Here is a 23,418-nt window from a genome sequence, read left to right as displayed (position 1 = left end):
AAGAAAAGTGAGTGTAGTCACTATTACTAGGGAGAAAGTGCTCAAAAAGCTGAAAGACCTAAGGGTACATAAATCACCCAGACCAGAAAAACTGCACCCTAGGGTTCTGAAAAAGGTAGCGGTATAGAGATTGTGGGGGCATTAGAAATGAATTTTCAAAATCACTGGACTCTGGCATGGTGCCAGAGGACTGGAAAATTACAAATATCACTCCACTCTTTAAGAATGGGGGAAGGCAGCAGAAAAGAAATTACAGACCAGTTAATCTGGCCTCAGTGGTTGGGAAGATGTTGGAGTCAATTGTTAAGGATGAGGTTATAGAGTATTTGGTGACACAGTACAAGATCAGACAGTCAGCATGGTTTCCTTGAGGGAAAATCTTGCCTGACAAACCTATTTGAATGCCTTGAGGAAATACACATAAGATAGATAAAGGTGGGTGTTATATATTGGGATTTTCAGAAGGCCTTTAACAAGGTGCCACACGAGGCTGCGTACCAAGTTAACAGCCCATGGTATTACAGGCATGATTAGAGTTACTGACATGGTTAGAGTATTGGCAGATTGGTTGGAGGCAGTGAGTGGGAATAAAAGGTTCCATTTCCAATTGGCTGCCAGTGACTAGTGGTGTTTCGCAGGAGTCGGTGTTGGGACTGCTTCTTTTAATGCATCAATGATTTAGATGATGGAATAGATGGCTTTGTTGCCAAGTTTGCACATGATACTAAGCTTGGTGGAGGGACAGGTAGTGTTGAGGAAAAAGGAAGGCTGCAGAAAGACTTGGACAGATTCGGAGAATGGGCAAGAGAGTGGCAAATGAAATACAATGTTGGAAAATACATGGTCATGCACTTTGGTAGTAGAGATAAATGTGCAGGTGCCATTTTCTAAATGGGGAAATAATCCAAAAATGTGAGATGCAAAGGGACTTGGGAGTCCTTATGCACAACGTCCTAAAGGTTACCTTGCAGGTAGAGTCGGCAGTGAGGAAGACAAATGTAATGTTAGCCTTCATTTCAAGAGGTGTTGAATGCAACAGATGTGATGCTGAGGCTTTATAAAGCACTGGTGAAGCCTCAGATTGAGTATTGTGAACAGTTTTGGGCTCCTCATCTAAAAGATGTGCTGGCATTGGAGACGGTTCAGAGGAGGTTCACAAGGTTGATTCCAGGAATGAAAGGGTTATCATATGAGGAACATTTGATAGCTCCGGGTAGTACTCATTAGAATTTAGAAGGTTGAGGGGCGACCTCATTGAAACCTTTCGTATGTTGAAAGGCTTAGACAGAGTAGATGTGGAAAGGATGTTTCCCATGGAGGAAAGTGGGGGAGTGGGTCTGAGGAGGGGGGAAAAAAAGGATCAGACATGATTGAATGTCAGAGCAGATTTGATGGGCCAAATGGCCTCGTTCCGCCGTCTTAAGGGGGGTGTGTGTGTGTGTGTGTGTGTGTGTGTGTGTGTGTGTGTGTGTGTGTGTGTGTGTGTGTGTGTGTGTGTGTGTGTGTGTATATGTGTGTGTGTATATATTTTATAAGTTTCCTAAGGTTGTCATAGCCAAAGGAGGTAGAGGGGATAAGCTCCCACTACCTATAAAGTGCTCCAAATGGCATGCATCTCTAACAGCCTCTGACAACCAAGTCCAACTCTTGGCCTTCACGTGTGGCTTAGCTACTTGGCACGGCAGAACTCTTTCTACTGACAAGAGAAGGGGCAAAAACAGACCACTGGTGCCTCAAAACCAGTTGCGTCAGGCAGGTGGGACTCATCAGCTTTGGACGACAGCCCACCTAGAAGGAATGCTCTGATTTTAAACCTCTGCTGACTTGCAGCCATACATACCCATAGGGAAGGCTTCGGGATTAAATGCTGAGGAAGAAATCCGGAGCTGGGATCCCAAAGTCAGTTTGATGTTGTTTACAACTTCACTCTGGCAACCTCTGCGACGACACTGGTGGTGTGTGTGTGTGTGTATATATACAAATACGAATGTATGATATATATTGTGACAGGGTCCTCTATTACCCCTGTGAACTGTGCTTTTAAAAGAGAAAGAGAGAGAGAGGTGTCCAACACAGACCCCTTGTTAAAAGAGAGAGAAAGAAAGAGAGAGCTGAAGACTGCTCACAGTTTGTTTATACTTTCTGCAAGGACACTGGCAGCTTCTAAGTTCTTACATAGAGAGAAGGGAGGAGCTGCTTGATGGACAGTTGGTGTTCAGCATGGGGAGATAAATAGAAGGTCAGCTGTTAGACCGACAGACACATGGTCCTGGACACTGAATGAGCTTTGTTGTGCCCACAGAAAAGGTGGGTTTTGAAGGGTCAATCAGGCAGATCGATCAGTGGCTCTTGCAGTGTGAAAAGGGTGTGACCGGTGGGGAGTTATTTGCGTGTCCAACCCTCGCCTGGGTTGATAATTCCACCACAGAAGAACGGTCCCCTTTGTTGTGGTCACAGTCGGTGACTTCTAAAGGATTGTGGAGGACAACAGGAAGATCAACAGCGTCAGCTCACCTGAAGACTCAAATCTCTCCCTCTCTCTCCATCACTACTCAACTCAATACCACGAACTGAACTGAATTTTACTCATCATCGTAAGACTATCTATTTACCCCTAGACTAGAAGAAGCTTGGTTTTCATATATTTCCACACTTATACATATCTAAACATTGCTAACCTGTTTTATATATCTGATTTTATATTACTGTATTGCATAGTTACTAGTAAATACCATTAGTTAATAGCAATACTGGACTCCAAAGTGTTTCCCATTTCTGCTGGATCGTTAACCCGTCACGGGGTACGTGACAATATATATAAAATAAATATATATACACACACACACACCATGTTGTAATTCAGTTTTTCTTAGTACTATGTATTGCAGTGCACTGCTGCTACAAAACAACAAATTTCACAACATTTGCCAATGATACCAGCTTTAAAGTTACAGTTTGATGGAATGTACTCCTACCACCGCTCATGGCCCTTAGAACAAACATGGGTGCCCAGTTTTCAGCTGCCAGCTCAGGTCTGACTTTATGCTACTTGTTCAGTCCTAAGCTATTGTGGCGACCCACTTTCTAGCACACACGAACTGGCATGCGCTGGCAGAGAGGCCGGCCCCAAAAAGGGCGCCAGGTTATCTTCACCAGCAGGGGAAAGATCCCACGTGCAGGAACGGGAAGGCTTAAAAGGAGGCCGTGAAGCTTGAATAAATCTCTTTTATCGCAACTCCAACTCACCGACTACGTGTCGTTATTCTAGCACTGTATGTACTACACCACGACAATTGGTGACCCCGACAGCCCAAACGATATTTGGACCAGAGATGACCGACGCCGCATCTGTTCACACAGTTTCGTTAAAACTGCCAAGCTTCTGGATGCTACGACTCCGCGTATGGTTCGAACAAGCAGAAGCACAATTCCACATTTGGTAGATAACCTCGGATTCCACTCGTTACTACTACGTGCTGAGCTCCCTCGACCAGGAGACAGCTGCACAAGTTGAGGGGTTTATACAGTTGCCCCCGGAGGACGGCAAATACACAGCATTCAAAGCCCTGCACGTAAGGACTTTCGGACTCTCTCGGCGCGAGTGAGCTGCCCGCTTACTGAACCTGGATAGTTTGGGAGACAGGCCGCCGTCGGCATTAATGAACGAGATGCTGGACCTGGCTGAAGGACACAAACCCTGCCTCATGTTTGAGCAGGCACTCCTAGAGCAACTGCCCGAGGACATATGCTTGCTGCTGTCCGACGCAGATTTCAGCAACCCCCCGGAAGGTGGCGGCCCGGGCAGATGTGCTCTGGAATGCCAAGAAGGAGAGAGGGGCGTCTGTCGCACAGATCACCAAGCCGCGTGCCCAGCGGCAGACCAGACCAGGCCTGACAGCAGAGCCTACAAAACCCGGCGACGGGAGTGAGGAGCCCAACGAGCAATCGTGCTTCTACCACCAGCGGTGGGGCACAGAGGCCCGCCGGTGCAGACCACCCTGCAAATTCCCGGGAAACGCCAGGGCCAGCCGCCGCTGATGGCTACGGCGGCTGGCCATCAGGACAGCCTCCTGTATGTCTGGGACAAGCAGTCGGGACGCCGCTTTTTGGTTGACACTGGAGCGAAGATCAGCGTCTTACCTCCAACGAGTTACGACACCCGCAACAGAGAACCGGGACCCACCCTGAGGGCCGCAAATGGCAGTACAATACGAACCTACGGCACCCGCACGGTGCGGCTACAGTTCAGCTCCAGCAGGTTCACGTGGGACTTCACACTGGCCGCCGTGGCCCAACCACTCCTGGGGGCGGATTTTCTACGAGCCCACAGCCTGCTGGTCGACCTGCAAGGGAAGCGACTAGTCCACGCCAAGACTTTTCAGAAGTTCTCCCTGGGTGAAGCCAAGTTGCTAGCTCCACACCTGGACTCCATCACGCTGTCCGACGACGAATTCATCAGGGTCCTGGCGGACTTCCCATCAGTTCTGACACCGCAGTTCACGGCAGCCATGCCCAGACACAGAGTACAGCACCACATCCCGACCCAGGGACCACGCCTCCATCAGGACAATTACCCAGCTGATCTCCAACAGGTTCGTGTGGTATGGACTTCGTAAACAAGTCAGTGAATGGGCCAAAACGTGCATGCAGTGCCAAATGGCCAAGGTGCAGCGGCACACCAAGGCTCCGCTGCAGCAGTTCGAACCCACCTGCCGGAGGTTCGACCACATTCATGTGGATATCGTAGGAGCGCGGTACCTCCTAACTATGATAGACCGGTTCACCAGAAGGCCAGAGGCAGTCCCGCTCACCTACACCACCTCCGAATCCTGCGCCCGAGCACTGATCGCAACCTGGGTAGCACGCTTCGGGGTACCGGCCCACATTACCTCCAACAGGGGTGCCAGTTCACCTCCAGCCTGTGGTCAGCTATGGCCAGCCTTTTAGGAACACAGCTACACCACACAACTGCCTACCACCCACAGTCAAACGGACTAGCGGAGCGTTTCCACCATCACCTGAAGTCGGCTGTCATGGCCTGCCTGGAAGGGCCTAACTGGGTGAACGAACTTCCCTGGGTCCTGCTCGGAATCCGCACGGCGCCCAAAGAGGATCTGCACACCTCATTGGCTGAGTTGGTGTACGAAGCACCCCTGGTAGTCCCAGGAGAGTTCATACCAGCCCCAAGGGGGCAAGGGGAAGAACCCGCAGCAGTCCTGGACAGACTACGGGAGAGGCTCGGTAACCTGGCCCCCATACCCACTTCACAGTACGGACAGAGCCCGACCTGCGTACCCAAAGACCTGCAGAACTGTAAGTTTCTTTCCGTATGACAGGGCAGACACCGGGCACCGCTACAGCAGCCCTACAAGGGGCTGTTTAACGTGATCAGGAACAACGGGTCCACGTTCGTGCTGGACATAAATCTCTTTCATCGCAACTCCAACTCACCAACTACGTGTCGTTATTCTAGTGCTGTGTGTAGCACACCGCTACACTATAATAATTTGATGATTTCACATACCAAAAAAAACCTCTTGCAGAACTTTGAATGGCCTGAATAGTTTGGAAGAAGTGTTTTTGTTTTTACGTGATACCAAGAAGTGCTTTTCCAATATGACCAATCCACGCCCCTGAAGACTCCAGGGAACACAACCTCCAGTGCACAAAGCCATGCTAACTATTCCTAATAAGACTCTACTTTTCCAGATGTGTGAATATTCTACCCCCGAGAGTCCTCTCCAATAACTTCCTTACCACTGATGTCCAGCTCTCCTGGTTCGTCCCATTTTCTACTTTGAACAGAGGAACAACACTCGCTATTCTCCATTCACCTGGGACCTCAGAGAATTGAGAATAAAAAAATCTATGTCAAAGCTCAGCAAGCTCTTCTCTTGCTTCTCTCAACCTGGGACAGATTCCAATAGGCCCTATGGAATTCACCTGCCTTAAAACTCTTCAAGAGACACAACATATTTTCTTCCTTGATATCAACATGCCGTAGAATATCAGAATACCTTCCCTGATCTCACTTACCTCCATGTCTTTCCCTAATAAATACTAATGCAAAATACTCGTTTATTATGCCACCCCTTTCCCCTGGCTTCAGGCACAAAAAATTCCTCCTTTGTTCTTGAGTGGTCCTACCCTCTCGTTTTTAACATATGTATAAAAGGTCCTAACTCTGCCATGAATGACCCCAAGTACAGCTGTGAAAGGAGTGTTGGGCATGAGGCTAGAAACACAGTATCGTAAAAACCCAGCGCTACAGAAACGCCAGAGGTTCCAAACACCTCAACCCTGTGAGAGGAAGGATTTCGATTGGCTACAGGACACTGCAAGCTACTGTCAGTGGCCTCTGCCCCAGTAGAAGCGATGGGCTTAAAAAGAAGATAAAATATCCCCCTCTGAAACTGACCCGTAATTGCCAACTTTGCACCCACCTTGTCAAGACCAATAAGATTTTTTCCAACAATATCACATTTCATTTTTTGAACTTGTAAGACCAATCCGACATCCAGGAAATCAATAATCACAAAGATAACCTTCTTTGTACAATGAGACTGTACACAATATCCTAAATGCATACTCAACAGGATGCTATAATTTACTGTTTGCACTACAGAAAAAGAGAAAGGTGATCTAGTGCTTTTCCCAGTGTATATGATGAATAAACTCTTTCTGGGCTTCCAGCCAGGTACAAGTACTGATTACAACTGATGTTTCGATGACAAACTCCGCCATCTTCATCGCAGATGATTCCCGGGCATGTCTAGTCTGGAGGTATTTATACCCCCCTCCCCACCGTAGTCTGTTCCTCCTGATTGGGTAGTTCTCATCCAATCAGGTTTTCACTCTTCCACCTTGTCTTCCAGTTCTTCCTTAGAGCAACACCTTTGTCTTTGTAAAAATTATTTTCCTCTAGTTTTATTTCAATGGCTTCCTTCAACAGGCGGTGCTAAAAGCCACTGGCACAGCACAGTAGTTTTGTGCCTCAGTCAATCCTATGCCCATTGTAAATGCAATGCTCTGCTAACACCGATTTCTCCAGGTAAACCAAACAGATACATAGCCTGAATAACTTGATGGGCGTTTCCACCATGCACCCTGTCTGGCTGATATACTATGCTTCAGAAAATATTGTTTGAGCGCCCTGAGGGTGGCTAATGTTGTGCCTTTATTAAGGAGGACTGCACAGTAAAATCCAGGGACAACAAACCAATAAATCTAACATCTCTGGCATGTTATGTTACTGCATTCTGAGGGATTTGATTAGGGACAGTCTACATAGCTTTGTGCACCAGTTATAACTGGATTTTTTTTTTAAGTAACCAAGGATGTTGATGACAGGAGGGTGGTAGGCAGTCTATATAGACTTCGCGAAGGAATTTAATAAAATTCTGCACGCTAGGTGCTATGGAAAAAGAGCTGGTGACAGGAAGCAGGGATTTTTAAAAAATTTCTTCAGCGGTTTGATTGGGGCATGATTGCGCAAGCGCGTGGACGTCAGCCAGTGAGAACAATGAGAAGAGTTTAAAAGGAGACACCTTATAGAGCGGATATCAGATTAGGAGGGAGACAGAGTAAGAAGGTTTTGGCTCAATGGGAATAAGGAAAACCCCAAGGCATTCTACAAGTATGCAAATAGCAAGAGGATAAGACGTGAGAGAATAGGACCAATCAAGTGTGACAGCTGAAAAGTGTGTATGGAACCAGAGGAGAAAGCAGAGGTACTTAATGAATACTTTGCTTCAGTATTCACTACGGAAAAGGACCTTGGCGATTGTAGGGATGACTTACAGCGGGATTGAAAAGCTTGACCATGCAGATATTAAGAAAGAGGATGTGCAGGAGCTTTTGCAAAGCATCAAGTCACTGGGACCAGACGAGATGTACCCCAAGCTACTGTGGGAGGCAAGGGAAGAGGTTGCTGAGACTCTGGCGATGACCTTTGCATCATCAATTGGGACGGGAGAGGTTCCGGAAGATTGGAGGGTTGCGGATGTTGTTCCCTTATTCAAGACAGGGAGTAGAGATAGCCCGGGAAATTACAGACCAATGAGTCTTACTTCAGTGGTTGGTAAGTTGATGGAGAAGATCCTGAGAGGCAGGATTTATGAACATTTGGAGAGGCATAATATGATTAGGAATAGTCAGCATGGCTTTGTCAAAGGCAGGTCATGCCTTACAAGCCTGATTGAATTTTCTGAGGATGTGACTAAACACCTTGATGGAGGTAGAGCAGTAGATGTAGTGTATATGAATTTCAGCAAGGCATTTGACAAGGTACCCCATGCAAGGCTTATTGAGAAAGTAAGGAGGCATGGGATCCAAGGGGACATTGCTTTGTGGATCCAGAACTGGCTTGTGCACAGAAGATGAAGTGTGGTTGTAGACAGGTCATATTCCGCATGGAGGTCGGTCACCAGTGGTGTGCCTCAAGGATCTGCCCTTACTCTTCATGATTTTTATAAATGACCTGGATGAAGAAGTGGAGGGATGGGTTAGTAAATTTGCTGATGACACAAAGGTTGGAGGTGTTGTGGATAGTGTGGAGGGCTGTCAGGGCTTACAGTGGGACATTAGGATGCAAAAATGGGCTGAGAGGTGGCAGATGGAGTTCAACCCAGATAAGTGTGAGGTGGTTCATTTTGGTAGGTCAAATATGATGTCAGATTATAGTATTAATTGTAAGTCTCTTGGCAGTGTGAAGGATCAGAGGGACCTTGGGGTCCAAGTCCATAGGACACTCAAAGCTGCTGTGCAGGTTGACTCTGTGGTAAAGAAAGCATACAGTGCTTGGATTGGGAAGCATGCCTTATGAGAATAGGTTGAGTGACTTCGGCCTTTTTTCCTTGGAGCTACGGAGGAAGAGAGGTGACTTGATAGAGGAATACAAGATGATGAGAGGCATTGATTACATGGATAGCTTTTCCCAGGGTGGAAATGGCTAGCATGAGAGGGCTGTTTTAAGGTGCTTGGAAGTAGGTACAGAAGAGATATCAGGGGTAAGTTTTTTTTTTATACACAGAGTGGTGAGCACATGGAATGGGCTGTTGGCGATGGTGGTGCAGGAGGTGGATACCATAGGGGCTTTCAAGAGACTCCTGGACAGGTATATGGAGCTCAGTAAAATAGAGGGCTATGGGTAACCCTAAGTAATTTCTAAGGTAAGGATATATTCGGCACAGCTTTGTGGGCCGAAGGGCTTGTATTGTGCTGTAGGTTTTCTATGTTTCTAATGGTGGAAGGATATTTGTCAGACTGGAGGCAAGTGACTAGTAGCCAGGGGTCAGTACTGGGCAACTGCTATTTGTTACCTATATCAATGACTTGGATGAGAATATGCCAGGCATGATTAGTAAGTTTGTAGATGACACTTGTTGACAGTGAAGATGGTTATCAGGATTTAGAGGGATTTTAATTCAGAGAAGTGTGAGGTATTGTGGGAAGGCAAATCAATGGAGGACAATTGTACAAGATGTTAGTGAAGCCATATTTGGAATTTCATTTTCAGTTTGGGCTTTCCTGTCAACAGAAAGATACCAGTAAGCTGGAAAGTGCAGGGAATATTTACAAGGATGTTATTCAGACTTGAGGGCCCAAATTTTAGGAGAGAAATTGAGAAAGTTATAATTTCGTATTTCAAACGGCCTGTTTCCATACTGTATGACTGTATAATTGAACCAATGAACTCTTCAGTCTTCTGTTCCAAACTTCTTGCAATAAATACTGAACGCTGCATAATACGAGTTCTTTGGCCCATATTAATCTACTCCACAATCAATCTAAACTTTCCTCCTACAAAATCATAACCCACCATTCTTTAACATCCATATGTCTAGCTAAGTCTTTATTGTATCAGCCCCTACCACTCCTCGGAAGTGCACAAAGTATAAAAACAGATAGCAAGAATGTTTATAAATATATAAAGCGGAAGAGGGTGGCTAAAGTCAACGTAGGTCCCTTGGAAGGTGAGAAGGGGAAATTGATATTGGGTGATATGGAAATGGCTGAGGCATTGAACAACTATCTTGTGTCGGTCTTCACAGTGGAGGACACATCTAAAATGTCGAAGAATGATGTTATGGACGAAATAGGTGAGAACCTCGATAAAATCACAGTCACGAAAGAGATAATGATGAGCAAACTACAGGGCCTAAAGGTAGATAAGTCTCCTGGTGCTGATGGGATGTATCCCAGGGTGCTGAGGGAATTGGTGGAGGTTATAGCAGACGCGTTGGTAATTATTTACCAAAATTCTCTAGACTCTTGGCAGGTCCCGGTGGATTGGAAGACAGTGAATGTTATGCCACTTTTTAAAAAAGGATGTAGGCAAAAGAGGGGCAACTATAGGCCAGTTAGCTTAACATCTGTAGTCGGGAAAATGCTTGAAGCTGTCATTAAGGAAGAAATAGCAAAACATTTAGAAAGGAATGGTTCCATTAGACAGATGCAGCATGGATTCAGAAAGGGCAGGTCCTGTTTGACAAACTTACTGGAGTCCTCTGAAGACATAATGAGTACAGCGGGTAGAGGGGAACAGGTGGATGTCGTATAGTTGGATTTCAAGAAGGTGCACGATAAGGTGCCGCACAAGAGACTTATAAATAAGATACGGATGCATGGAGTCGGAGCAAGTGTATTGGCATGGTTGGTTAACCAATAGAAGGCAGAGAGTTGGTACAAATGGGTGTTTCTCCGGTTGGCAGTCAGTGGTGAGTGGGGTGCCGCAGGGGTCGGTGCTGGGCCCGCAGCTGTTTACCACTTACATTGATGATTTGGAAGAGGGGACTGAGTTAGCGTTGCAAAATTTGCTGATGACACTAAACTGAGTGGAAAAGCAAATTGTACAGTGGATGTGGAGAATCTGCAGAGGGATATAGATAGGATAAGTGAGTGGGCCAAGGTCTGGCAGATGGAATACAACGTTCAGAAATGTGAAATCATCTACTTTGGAAGGAATAATGGAAGAGCAGATTATTATTTAAATGGTGAAAGACTGCAGCATGCTGTTGTGCAGAGGGAATTGGTAGTGCTTGGCAAGTTGGCTTGCAGGTACAACAGGCAGTGTGCCTGTGTCCTTGAGCAAGGCACTTAACCACACATTGCTCTAGTGTCTGTGCGAGGAATAGCGCCACACACAGACTTCCAATCTGCGCTTTGTAACGCATGAAAATGCCCGACGCAGGCCTCTCATGGTCTGAGTTGACGTTCCCCTACAATGGGTTATTAAGAAGGCAAACGGAATGTTGGCCTTCATGGCTAGGGGGATTGAATTCAAGAGCAGGGAGGTCATGCTGCAACTATACAGGGTACTGGTGAGGCCGCACCTGGAGTACTGTGTGCAGTTCTGGTCTCCATACTTGAGGAAGGATATACTGGCTTTGGAGGCAGTGCAGAGGAGGTTCACCAGGTTGATTCCAGAGATGAAGGGGTTAACCTATGAGGAGAGATTGAGCTGCCTGGGACTATATTCTCTGGAATTCAGGAGAATGAGAGGAGATTTTATAGAAACGTACAAAATTTTGAAAGGGATAGATAAGATAGAAGTAGGAAAGTTATTTCCATTGGGAGGTGAGACTAGAACTACGGGACATTGCCTCAAGATTCAAAGGAGAAGATTTAGGACGGAGATGAGGAGAAACTGTTTTTCCCAGAAAGTGGTGAATCTGTGGAATTCTCTGCCCAGGGAAGCAGTTGAGGCTTCTTCATTAAATATACTTAAGATACAGTTAGACAGATTTTTACATATTTGGGGAATTAAGGGTTATGGAGAAAAGGCAGGTAGATGGAGCTGAGTTTACGGACTGATCAGCCATGATCTTATTGAATGGCGGGGCAGGCTCAATGGGCCAGACGGCCTACTCCTGCTCTTATTCCAGGCATCTGTAAATCAGGTTTAAAAAAAACCTGCTGCTAATATCTTCCCTAAACTTTACTTCATCACCTTAAATGGATCCCCTCTTATATTGGCCACTTCTGCCTCAAGAAAAGATATTGGCTGTCCTGTGTAATTATGCCCCTCATAATTATAAAGACCTCTATCAAGTTGCTTCTCATCTTCCTTCAGTCCAAAGAGAAAAGTCCTAGCTCGCTCGGCTTTGCATGTTAATTTTCAGTAATGGGACCCAGGTTCCATAAACATCAATCTCTCCGTTTAATAAATACTCCAGCTTTATTTGTCAAGTAGATGGGATCACATTTTCCACATTTGGTTCCGTTTGCCATGTCCTTTCATTCATGTAGCTTGTCACCACTCCTTTCACGATCATTGCAAACAGACAGAGGTTGGTGAACAGCGAGGGACCTGACACAATTGCTGCTGCACTGGTCACAGACTCCCAATTATTCCTTGTGCTCCCACTCTACTGAATCAACTCTGGTATGGCACATTATCAAAGGCCTTCTGAAAGTCCAAATACACATCAATTGTTTATCCTATTCTGCTTGTTACAAGAAAGCTCTTAATTGATTAAATGCGTTTTCTTTCACAATTCTCTGTCAACCACACCAAATCTTTTTACCATAAGTACCCAGAATTGGCATTGAGCTGATAAAGAATGAAACACCACATTGAACCTGTCACAAAATGCCAGTAACATACGATGTAACATTCACTATAAGACCTTCAACAAAATAATGCAGTTAGCAAAGATGAACTATTTAAGATACAGTACGAGGAAGACAATTTAAGCCGTTGGCTTCCTGTTCCCTCTGATATATCAAACTTCTGTGGAAGGCTAATACTTTTCTCACGAGCAAGTGGCAGAACAATTTTCTCCTCAGACAATTTATGCTCACCCTGGCTCTCTGATGTCTCTTGCAACACGACAATTCCAGTCTCGATAAAAATCATTTTCTTTGTCAAAATCATCATCTCCAATGGTGACATTGAATCGCTTCTCCTCAAAGTCTGGCTCCTGTTCCTTTCTGATGGTGGCTTTCTTCAACATCTGAAAATTAAAAGAGCAGAAACTGAGGAGATACCAGATATTCTAGTAGCAGCTCAACAGGTTTCTCACAATCCTTCGGTCTTTTCGTTCCCCCACCCCCACAGACACTGAACTTCACATAATTTGCTTGATGCCTTGATTGCAATATTTTAAATATGAGCTGCAATTATTGATGCCGATGACGTAAGGTACAACCAAGGGCCACTTTTGGTACACCAACTTCCATTCACTGCACTCTTGCCAGAGTTCATACCTCAATGCAGAGAACAGAACCAGGACTGCACTTCAGAGCAGAATTAAGGGAGAGCTACAATTTGTAAGGGCAATGCTCTGCTATCAGAGATAAGAATAATGAGTTACTTTGTATTATCTGGGGCACATTATTATTTACCTCTTTTGCATGCCGCAGGCCTCTCTCCCATGCACTTTCTGCTGGAGGCTCCAATGGAATAGGAGGCATCAATTCTTCAATTACTGGAGCTCCCTAGTCCCAGGAGAGAATAAACCTACGTTAAACCAAATGCTGTCAATACTGTCAATAAGCGTACACACATGAGAAATCAATAACTGAGGCCAGGCAGAATCTACAACTCATCTTAATAAAGGGCAAAGATTTCTTTTGGCAACCGCAGAGGGTACTAGAGGCATGAAACTAAATTTTATACATCTAGCCAACATAAGTATTTCCACATACATGCACTCTATACCCAGAAAACCAACAGTTCCCTGGCCCCAACCATCCTATCTGAATCCAACATAGGCCTTCTCTGAAGAAGTCTAATACTAGAAAATTAAATTCCAAAATATAACCAGAAGACGGTGCCTGCAATTCTTGCCACCAAAGGCATCATCATCAAGACGGTTTACAAATCAACTCCTTTCACTTTAACAACATTTTTCTTTAAGATGTGGTTCTGTTACTGTTGGAGCCTGTTATCTACATCCTGCCGTTGTGCCAATCGGGTGATCTGGTGCTTCGCTGTCTCTGACAGGGTTCACGAGCAAGGTATACAGCATGGAGGCAGAGAAGCCTGGAGACAGGCCGCGAGCCTGTGATCAACTCCATCTCTCAATGATTTCGCCAATTAAAGCACCGAGGAAGACTGAAATCATTGAGGCAGATACAGAGGGCGAGCCATCTACTCACCTCTCACTCACTGCTGCTTGAGAAGATGTTTGCATGTGGATCTCTCTCTCTCTCTCTCTCCCTCCCTCCTGTCAGGGGATGGTGCCAGAACAACGTCCGTTTGCCGTGGTTTGTAGATCTGGACTCTAATTCAGGCTTATGATGTGTTCTAGTTCTGGTCACTACTTTTTTTTGTTACTACTTTTGGGTGATTATTAAACCAGGGTGGCCTGCAGATAATGAACACTAAGCTGATCTGAAATATGCCTTTTGATTTTGTGTTTTATAGTTTATGTTTTTGCTAATTTTTCTGTTGCCATTTCCACTTTTTTTGTGCATGAAGGTATTGTTGTTTTTCTTTGAAAAGGTTGGGACAATGGCTCTGTTTCATGGCTGTCTGTAACGAAGATGAATTTCAGGGCTGTATGCCGCATACATAATCAATGTACTTTGAATCTTTGATAATCTGGCACACACTCATGGTATTCAATAACTGACAAAGCCAGAACAAGACAGTAGTTAGATTAGTACGGCAAAAATACAGGTTTTAACTCTGCTAACAAGTACATATTAATATTAGGAACTTTTCGCTACAACTCTTTTTACACAACAGCATCACCTGCAGGTAGCTTCCAGCAACTGCAGTGCTTGGTGAGATGACGAAAGCTTGGGGCATTAAGATGATCTGCATGTGAAGCTTCATGTAAGGAAATTTCAGGTTTCAGAATCGGATTTAATATCAGAATATGTTATGAAATTGTTGTTTTACAGCAGCAGCACATTGTAATACATAGTAATAAAAACTATAAACTACAATAAATATATATTTAAAATGATTAAATAAGTAGTGCCAAAAGAGTGTAAAATATACTGAGGTGGTATTCATGGGTTCACTGTCTATTCAGAAATCTGGTGGTGAAGGGAAAATAGTTTCTGGAACATTGAGTGTGTTTCTTCAGGCCCCTTGATGACAGCAATGAGAAGAGAGCATATCATGGGTGATGGGGGCCCTAAATGAAGGGTGCCACCTTTTTGAGCTATCACCTTTTGAAGGTGTCCCGGATGCTGGGGAGGCTAGTGCCCATGATGGAGTTGGAGTTTACAAATTTCTGCAGCTTTTTCCAATCCTGTGCAGTAGATCATCCATACAAGATGGCAATACACCAATTAGAATGCTCTCCATGGTACATCAGTAGAAATTTGCAAGCGTCTTTGCTGACAAACGAATTCTCCCAAACTCCTAGTGAAATATAGCTGCTGTAGTGCCTCTTGGAATTGTAGCAATATGTTGGGCCCAGGTTTAAATTGTGTTAAGGAACTATTCTGAAGATTCTGTACCTTCTGTGGACCAACTGACTGGTACGTTGTCTCCTGCACTCTGATTGCCCAACTAGGGTGTACAGTCTTTCACTGATTCTGATATAATTATTATTCTACAGATTTATTGAGTACGCCCACAAGAAAATGAACCTCAGTGTTGTATATGGTGGCATACAAATACGCTGATAACAAAATTTACTTTAAGACTTGTAGATTTCTACATGCGGTGGAGGACAGTTTGACTAGCTGCATCACCTTCTGAGATGGAGCCTCCAATGCGCATGGTCACAACCGGCTGCAGACTCAGCTGGCTTCATCATGCCACAACCACTGCCGCCATTGAAGACAGCCTCAAAAAGGTGGCATCCATCACTAAGGACCCACACCATCCGGGACACGTCTTCTTCTTGTTAATACCATCAGGTCAGACAATAATTTAGGAACAGTGTTTTCCTCTTCACCATCAGATTTCATCAATCCATAACCCCATGGGCACTACCTTTTTACTACCTTTATTGCTCTATTTACTTTTATAATTTAGACTAATCTTACAACTATGCACTACACTGCTTCTGAAAAACAAATTTCATATTAGATATAATAAATTTGATTGACTGATTTGAATCTTAACATGACTGCTCCAAATTCCCAAACTTCAAAAAATACTGCACCCATACACAATCTCAGTGTAGTTAACTCCTACTCAGCAATGGATAAAAAGTCATACAGATTGAATTGCTTGCAGATTGCAAATCAACTCCTTGAAAGCATTTGAAGCCAGGTAGATGATTAGGCGTGTGCTGGAGCCATGGACTGATAGAGAGCCTAATGTGCAGCTGCTCCTGGGTTGGAACCAGGACCTGGAATGCAGTTAGATGTATGCCCATGTTCACACACGTTGGAGAAAATAGGCAGTCTCCAATAGATCAATAGTGTTCTGTGCTAGTGTTATCCAATGGATATGCTACATTAAAGGGTTAATGTATGGGGGGCCTCGATGGTTCCAGGCCTGTACTTGCTGAAGCTTAGAAGAAAGAAAGGGATCTCACTGAAACCTATTGAATACTGAAATACCTAGATAGAATGGATGTGGAGAAGATATTTCCTATAGTGGGCGAGGTTTGGACCAGAGGGCACAGCTTCAAAAGAGGGACGTCCATGAGGAGGAACTTCTTTAGCCAGGGGTTAGTGTATCTGTGGAATTCATTGCCAATGTGAAGACCAAGTCATTGGGTATATTTAAAGTGGAGGTCGATAGGTTCTTGATTAGTCAGGGCATCAAAAGTTACATGGAAAAGACAGGAGAATGGGATTGAGAGGGTTAATAAATCAGCCATGATGGAATGGTGGAGCACTCGATGGGCTGAATAGCCTAATTCTGCCCCTACATCTTATTCGAGGAAACCATAGGACCAACATCCATTTTGCAATAGAATTTCTCTAAAATGCTGAAATTGACACCACATCCACTGGCAGCTCATTCCACACTCTCACCACCCTCTAAACGAAGAAGTTTCCCCTCATGTCCCCCTTAAACTTCTAACCTTTCACCCTTAACCCATGACCTCTTACCGTAGTCTCACGCAATCCTCAGAGAAAAAGCCTGCTTGCATTTACCCTTTCTATATCCCTCATAATTTTGTATACCTCTATCAAATTTCCCCTCAAATTTCTAAATTATAGAGAATAAAGTCCTAACCTATTCAACCTTTCCCTATAACTCAAGTCCTGACAACATCCATGTAAATTTTCTCTGCATCCTTCCAGTTTGTTCTGGGCTCAACAATATCTCCTTACTGTAATTTTATTTGACTTAGGATTTAAACATGAATTTTATAAACTCAACTTCCAAACTGCAGCATCTCAAGATTTCACAAATATAGTTAAAATATGTACTCACCAAGACATGAGTTTCCTAGAAAGAAGACAAGAAGAAAGGGTGTTAACACTGAAACAAATCAAGTAATTTATGTTTCTGAACTGGAGTAACTTGTGCTGTTGGATCAGTGATAGCTACTATAAACTGCTCCATGTGTGACACCAGCTCTCTTGCCACAGTAGCAGAGCACCAGTGACCCAAGTTCAATTCCCACCACTGTATGTAAGAAGTTTGTACATTCTCCCCCTCACCATGTGGGTTTTCTCCAAGTGCTCCAGTTTCCTCCCGCATTCTAAAAACATACAGGTTAGGGTTCGTAAGCTACGTTGGTTAGCTAGCATGTTATGTTGGCACCGGAAGCATGGCAACTCTTGTGGGCTGCCTCAGCACATCTGCAGACTGTGTTGGTCGCTAACGCAAAACAGCAAATTTCACTGTGCTTCAACGTGCATGTGACAAATTTTAAAGCCAATCTGTTTTTCTTTTTAAAAGATAAAATCTTTAAGATCTTGGTGCTAAGCTTTTCTCTGTGTGACTGTATGGGTGTGTACAACAGAAGCTCAGGGAGCTGCACAATTTGCTCACCTTCCAACTAACATTAAATTGCTAATAGAAATAGATTCAGGGCTCACCATTAAGGGTAGAGCATAGTTGAGAAACACCTGCCCCAAAGCTCAATCCTATTAATACTGACAACAAATCAACAGATTAAAGACACAGTCCCCAGAGTGGCCTGAGGTGAGAGAGAGAGAGAGAGAGGTGGGGGGTGTGGGGGGGGGGGAGCAACAAAAATTTAAAATTAAAAAAGCCACAGTCCTAATGGGGTAGAACTAGGGGTCTCAGGCCCAGAGGACCAACATCCAAAGGGATAAGTCCAGCTAAACAGTTTTTCCAGCCTTGATGTTTACACCTTCACCTGGTGATTTAAAATCAGATTTCCTTTTGAGCTTCTTATACCCTGGAGATACAATAATGCATGAACAGGTTTTATTTAATTTACACTGAGTAGTGATAGTAGTCAGTGCATGGCTTTTTTAAACGTACGTGTGTGCACACATATTTGGAAACCAAGTTTGAACTCATGATCAGCTCTTTCACAGTAGTGTATGTGGGGTATACGAAACATCTGGAAGATCTCTACTAACCTGCTCAAGAACAATGCCTTCCCCTGAACCCTAAACGCCTTCACTATTGTTTTGGGAGATTTTAACAAGGCCAGTCTGAAAAAATCACTAGGCAATTACCATCAACAGATAACTTGCAATACCAGAGGAAACAACACACTGGACCATTGTTACACCACCATCAAGAATGGCTACTGTGCTATTCCACGCCCTCACTTCGGGAAGTCTGATCACCTGGCTGTACTTCTACTCCCCGAGTATAGGCAGAGACTGAAGACTGCAGCACCAGTAGTGAGGACCAAGAAGGTTTGGGCAAGGGAAGCACAGGAGCATCTACAGGACTGCTTTGAATTGGTGGACTGGATTGTATTCAGGGATTCATCTTTGAATCTGGATGAGTATGCTGCAGTTGTTACCGACTTCATTAAAACCTGTGTGGACGAGTGTGTGCCTACAAAGACTTACTGTACATTCCCAAACCAAAAGCCGTGGGTGAACCAGGACGTACATCATCTGCTGAAGGCTAGATCTGTGGCATTCAAGTCTGGCAAGCCAGGCCTGTACCAGAAAACCAGGTATGATTTGAAGAGGGCTATTTCAAGGGTGAAGGGACAATTTCAAACGAGGTTGGAGGCGATATCAGACGCATGGCAACTCTGGCAGGGACTGCAAGGCATCACTTCCTACAAAGCAAAACCCAACAGTATGAATAGCAGCGATGCTTCACTACCAGATGAACTCAATGCCTTCTATGCATGCCCTGAAAGGGAGAACACAACCACAGCTGTGAAGATCCCTGCTGCACCTGATGACCCTGTGATCCCTGTCTCAGAGGCTGATGTTAGACTGTCTTTAAAGAGTGTGAACCCTCGCAAGGCAGAAGGTCCCGATGGAGTACCTGGTAAGGCTCTGAAAACCCGTGCCAACCAACTAGTGGGAGTATTCAAGGACATTTTCAACCTCTCACTGCTCCGGGCAGAAGTTCCCACTTGCTCCAAAAAGGCAACAATTATACCAGTGCCAAAGAAGAATAACATGGGCTGCCTTAATGATTATCCCCCGGTAGCACTCACATCAACAGTGATGAAATGCTTTGAGAGGCTGGATATGACTAGGCTGAACTCCTGCTTCAGCAAGGACCTGGACCCATTGCAATTTGCCTATCGTCACAATAGCTCATCGGCAGACGCAATCTCCATGACTCTTCATACGGTTTTAGACCACCAAGACAACACAAACACCTGCGTCAGGATGCTGTTCATCGACTATAGCTCAGCGTTTAATACCATCATTCCCACAATCCTGATTGAGAAGTTGCAGAACCTGGGCCTCAGTACCTTCCTCAGTACCTAACTGGAAGCCACAGTCTGTGGTGATAACGTATCTTCTTCACTGACGATCAACACTGGCGCACTTCAGGGGTGTGAGCTTAGCCCACTGCTCTTCCCTCTGTATACACATGACTGTGTGGCTAGGCATATCTCAAATACCATCCACAAATTTGTTGATGATACAACCATTGTTGGTAGAATCTCAGGTGGTTACGAGAGGGCATACAGGAGTGAGATATGCCAACTAGTGGAATGGTGCCGCAGCAACAACCTGACACTCAACATCAGTAAGGCGAAAGAGCTGATTGTGGACTTCAGGAAGGGTAAGAGGAAGGAACACATACCAATCCTCATTGAGGGATCAGAAGTGGAGAGAGTGAGCAGCTTCAAGTTCCTGGATGTCAAGATCTCGGAGGATCTAACCTGGTCCCAACACATTGATATAGTCATAAAGAAGCCAAGACAGCTGCTATGCTTTATTAGGCGTTTGAAGAGATTTGGCATGTCAACAAATACACTCAAAAACTTCTATAGTTGTACCATGGAGAGCATTCTGACAGGCTGCATCACTGTCTGGTATAGAGGGGCTACTGCACAGGACCAAAAGAAGCTGCAGAAAGTTGTAAATCTAGTCAGCTCCATTTTGGGCACAAGCCTACAAAGTACCCAGGGCACCTTTAGGGAGCGGTGTCTCAGAAAGGCAGTGCCCATTATTGAAGACCTCCAGCACTCAGGGAATGCCCTTTTCTCACTGTTACCATCAGGTAGGAGATACAGAAGCCTGAAGGCACACACTCAGCGATTCAGGAACAGCTTCTTCCCTCAGCCACCCAATTCCTGAAAGGACTTTGAAACTTTGGACACTACCTCACTTCTTTTAAATATACAGTATTTCTGTTTTTGCATATTTCTTAATAATCTATTCAATATACATAATTGATTTACTTGTTTGTTTATTATGTTTTATTTTGTTTATTATTTTTTTTTCTCTGTCTCTGCTAGATTATGTATTGCATTGAACTGCTGCTGCTAAGTTAACAAATTTCACATCACATGCTGGTAATAATAAACCTGATTCTGATTCTGACCTCTCGATATTAAGATCCATGTGGAAAACATGGATCATTTGGGACTACTCTTTGGCAAAGGCACACATTGATGACAGAATTCATCATCCTAGAACTAATGCACACTGTGAGTGAATGCTCCAGCCATTATTAGTTTTTCATAAAAATCTGTGGTCAGGATCATAGAAGGAGAGATCTTATTAACTAATTCAAAAATCCCATGCAAAAAAACATTGATTTGAACTCATTAACAGTGAGCTACTGGTTCAGGATATGACAGAACACAGAACAGTACAGCACAGGAACAGGCCCTTCACAGCTCACCATGTTATGCTGAATCAATTAAATTAGTAATCAAATGCCCAACTAATCTAATCCCCTCTGCCTACACAATGTCCACATCCTTCCATTTTCTTCTCATTTATGTGCCTATCTAAACAGCTCTTCAAAGTCTCCAATATTTCTGACTCTACCCCCACCCTAAGCAGCATATTCCAGGCATCCTCCATTCAGAGTAAAAAAAAAAAAAATTGCCCCTCACATCTTTGAAATTGCCTCCTCTCACCTTAAATGTATGCCCTCTGGTACTGACATTTCAACCCTGGGAAAAAGATACTGTCTGACTATGCTTCTCAGTCTTATAGACCTCTATCAGATCGTCACAGAAGACAAACTAAGTTTGCCCAACATCTCATTATAGAACATGGCCTCTAATCCAGACAGCATCCTCCAAAGCCTCCATTGGTGACAAGTTACCCATCTGAGGAAAAGCATGTTCGAAGATCAGGATATTAAACCTGGTGCAAAGCTCATGGCCAGCAGTGTTTCATAGGCCTACAGCCAGCAATGAACTGGAGAGGTACCCATGATACTAACTGCCGAAAATGCTCCAAATACATTGCTAAACGAGCAACAGTTCCTCCAAAACTGGTGAGCATAGATGCCAGATTCCAGTAATGAATTTTTCACAGATTTGGTGTACATGCTTTGCTAAGGAGCCAATTCTCCGTGGATTGTCACCTTGTCGTTGTGGAGAAGCTTGTGTGGTCCTGTGATCCCGAGAGCAACGCTGTCTGGAGCTATGCTCCTGGTAGGGTCACTCATGGCAGTAAGGTCGAGGGTGAGGTCCCTGACAAAGAACAATCCAACCAAGACCTCAACGGTGGAACAGGCGGACAAAGTTACTTCGAACTTAACAGCTGTGAAGGCGGATGAAGGCTGCAACAAATCCATCAGCTCCAATCATTGTGGTTTCCATGCCATTGGAATCATTTGGTTGATTTGTGAAGTATCGTGTGCTTCTTGGAGTGCAACATCAAGTACACGTTAAACAAATACACGCACAGGCTTCTTCACTCTGTGGACCACTTCTTCAGAACGAAGACCATCATCCTTGACTTTGAGGGATAGCCACGATGACAAAGGAGCCAATGGTGTGAAGCAAGCATCTGTTGAATGCTGACCAAACACCTGTCAGAATCCTGCTGAAAATAATTCAATACTGTTCTCAAAGTCCCCATAATAACCACAACATTCTCACTGACTCACAGGAGAGCACCTGGGAAGGCAATAAACACCCTCCATAAACACCCGCTGCCTCAGTGCAAGGAAATGTGGAGGTCATTCACATAGCATCAAACTATTCACTACTCCCATTGAGTGCCATCGAACTACCAATGGCAGAGTCTGCGATTCCCAGATAGAAGCATTTGGTCACCTCTAAGACAAGAACTGAGATGGAAGCAAACCAGATTCAGATTTATTTATCACGTGTACATTGACATATTGTGAAATGCATTGTTTGTGCTAATAACCAACCCACCCAAGGATGCGCTGGGGGCAGATCTTCAATTTTCCTTAACCCTGAGGGGTATGCAAAATGAAGAAATGTTAAAGCAGAACACTGTTTGGCATGGCAGAGTAGCGGTCAGCAGTTTTACAGCACCAGCAATCCACTGTCTGTAAGGAGTTTATACACTCCCACCATAACCATGTGGGTTTCCTCTGGGTGTCCGGTTTTCCCCCACATTTCAAAGATGGGTTAGTGAGTTGGGGGCATGCCATGTTGGCACCAGAAGTATGGTGATATTCGCAGCGTACCTCATCATATTCTGCGTTGGTTGTTGACGCAAACGAGGCATTTCACTGTATGTTTCAATATTTCAATATACATGTGACAAATAAAGCTAATCTTCAATCTCTGCAGGAGTGCTGCTTAGGGATGAAAGAACAGGGTGGCGTTGACTGAGGGTGGCGTCTAAGGATGCATCACACCTTGGAATGTATTGGTACAATGGCAGCGAAGAGTTACACCTTCTAAAAGGGTTTAATAATTATGATCGCAAAGGATGGGGCCTAGGGGTAATGAGGGATAAGTAAGTAATTACAGGAAATAAAGATTCTGAGATACACGCAAAATGCTGCCTGACCTGCTGATTTCCTCCAGAATTTTGCGTTTGTCCTCCTCGGATTTCCAGCATCTAAAGATTTTCTCTTCTTTAGGATTCTGAGATACTTTGTCTGGACTGACAGGCTTATTGAACATCTGAGGTATGGTCCTATTTCAGAGTAGGCTCAAGAGAAACTAAGAAAGGCACTAACATTCCCAGTGATGA

General features: G+C 44.5%; 1 protein-coding gene across 2 annotated transcripts in view; it reads right to left on the bottom strand.

Annotated features, from left to right (window-relative positions):
- zc3h18 (zinc finger CCCH-type containing 18) overlaps window positions 1–23,418 on the bottom strand; it is a 303,202-nt gene that overhangs the window by 221,211 nt on the left and 58,573 nt on the right. Inside the window, exons 5-7 of one of the 2 annotated variants that reach the window (XM_072280013.1) lie at window positions 17,303–17,317; window positions 13,348–13,440; window positions 12,805–12,956 (exon numbers count right to left, since the gene is read on the bottom strand). In XM_072280013.1, the coding sequence (XP_072136114.1) occupies window positions 12,805–12,956; window positions 13,348–13,440; window positions 17,303–17,317 (260 nt within the window). The remainder of the gene's footprint in view (window positions 1–12,804; window positions 12,957–13,347; window positions 13,441–17,302; window positions 17,318–23,418) is intronic. The other variant, XM_072280014.1, reaches the window with a different exon arrangement.

This window comes from Mobula birostris, chromosome 15 (genome assembly GCF_030028105.1).
Source record: "Mobula birostris isolate sMobBir1 chromosome 15, sMobBir1.hap1, whole genome shotgun sequence".
Taxonomy (NCBI): Eukaryota; Metazoa; Chordata; class Chondrichthyes; order Myliobatiformes; family Myliobatidae; genus Mobula; species Mobula birostris.
The sequence above is the reverse complement of the archived record's forward strand: the minus strand, read 5'-3'. Positions and strand labels throughout refer to the sequence as shown.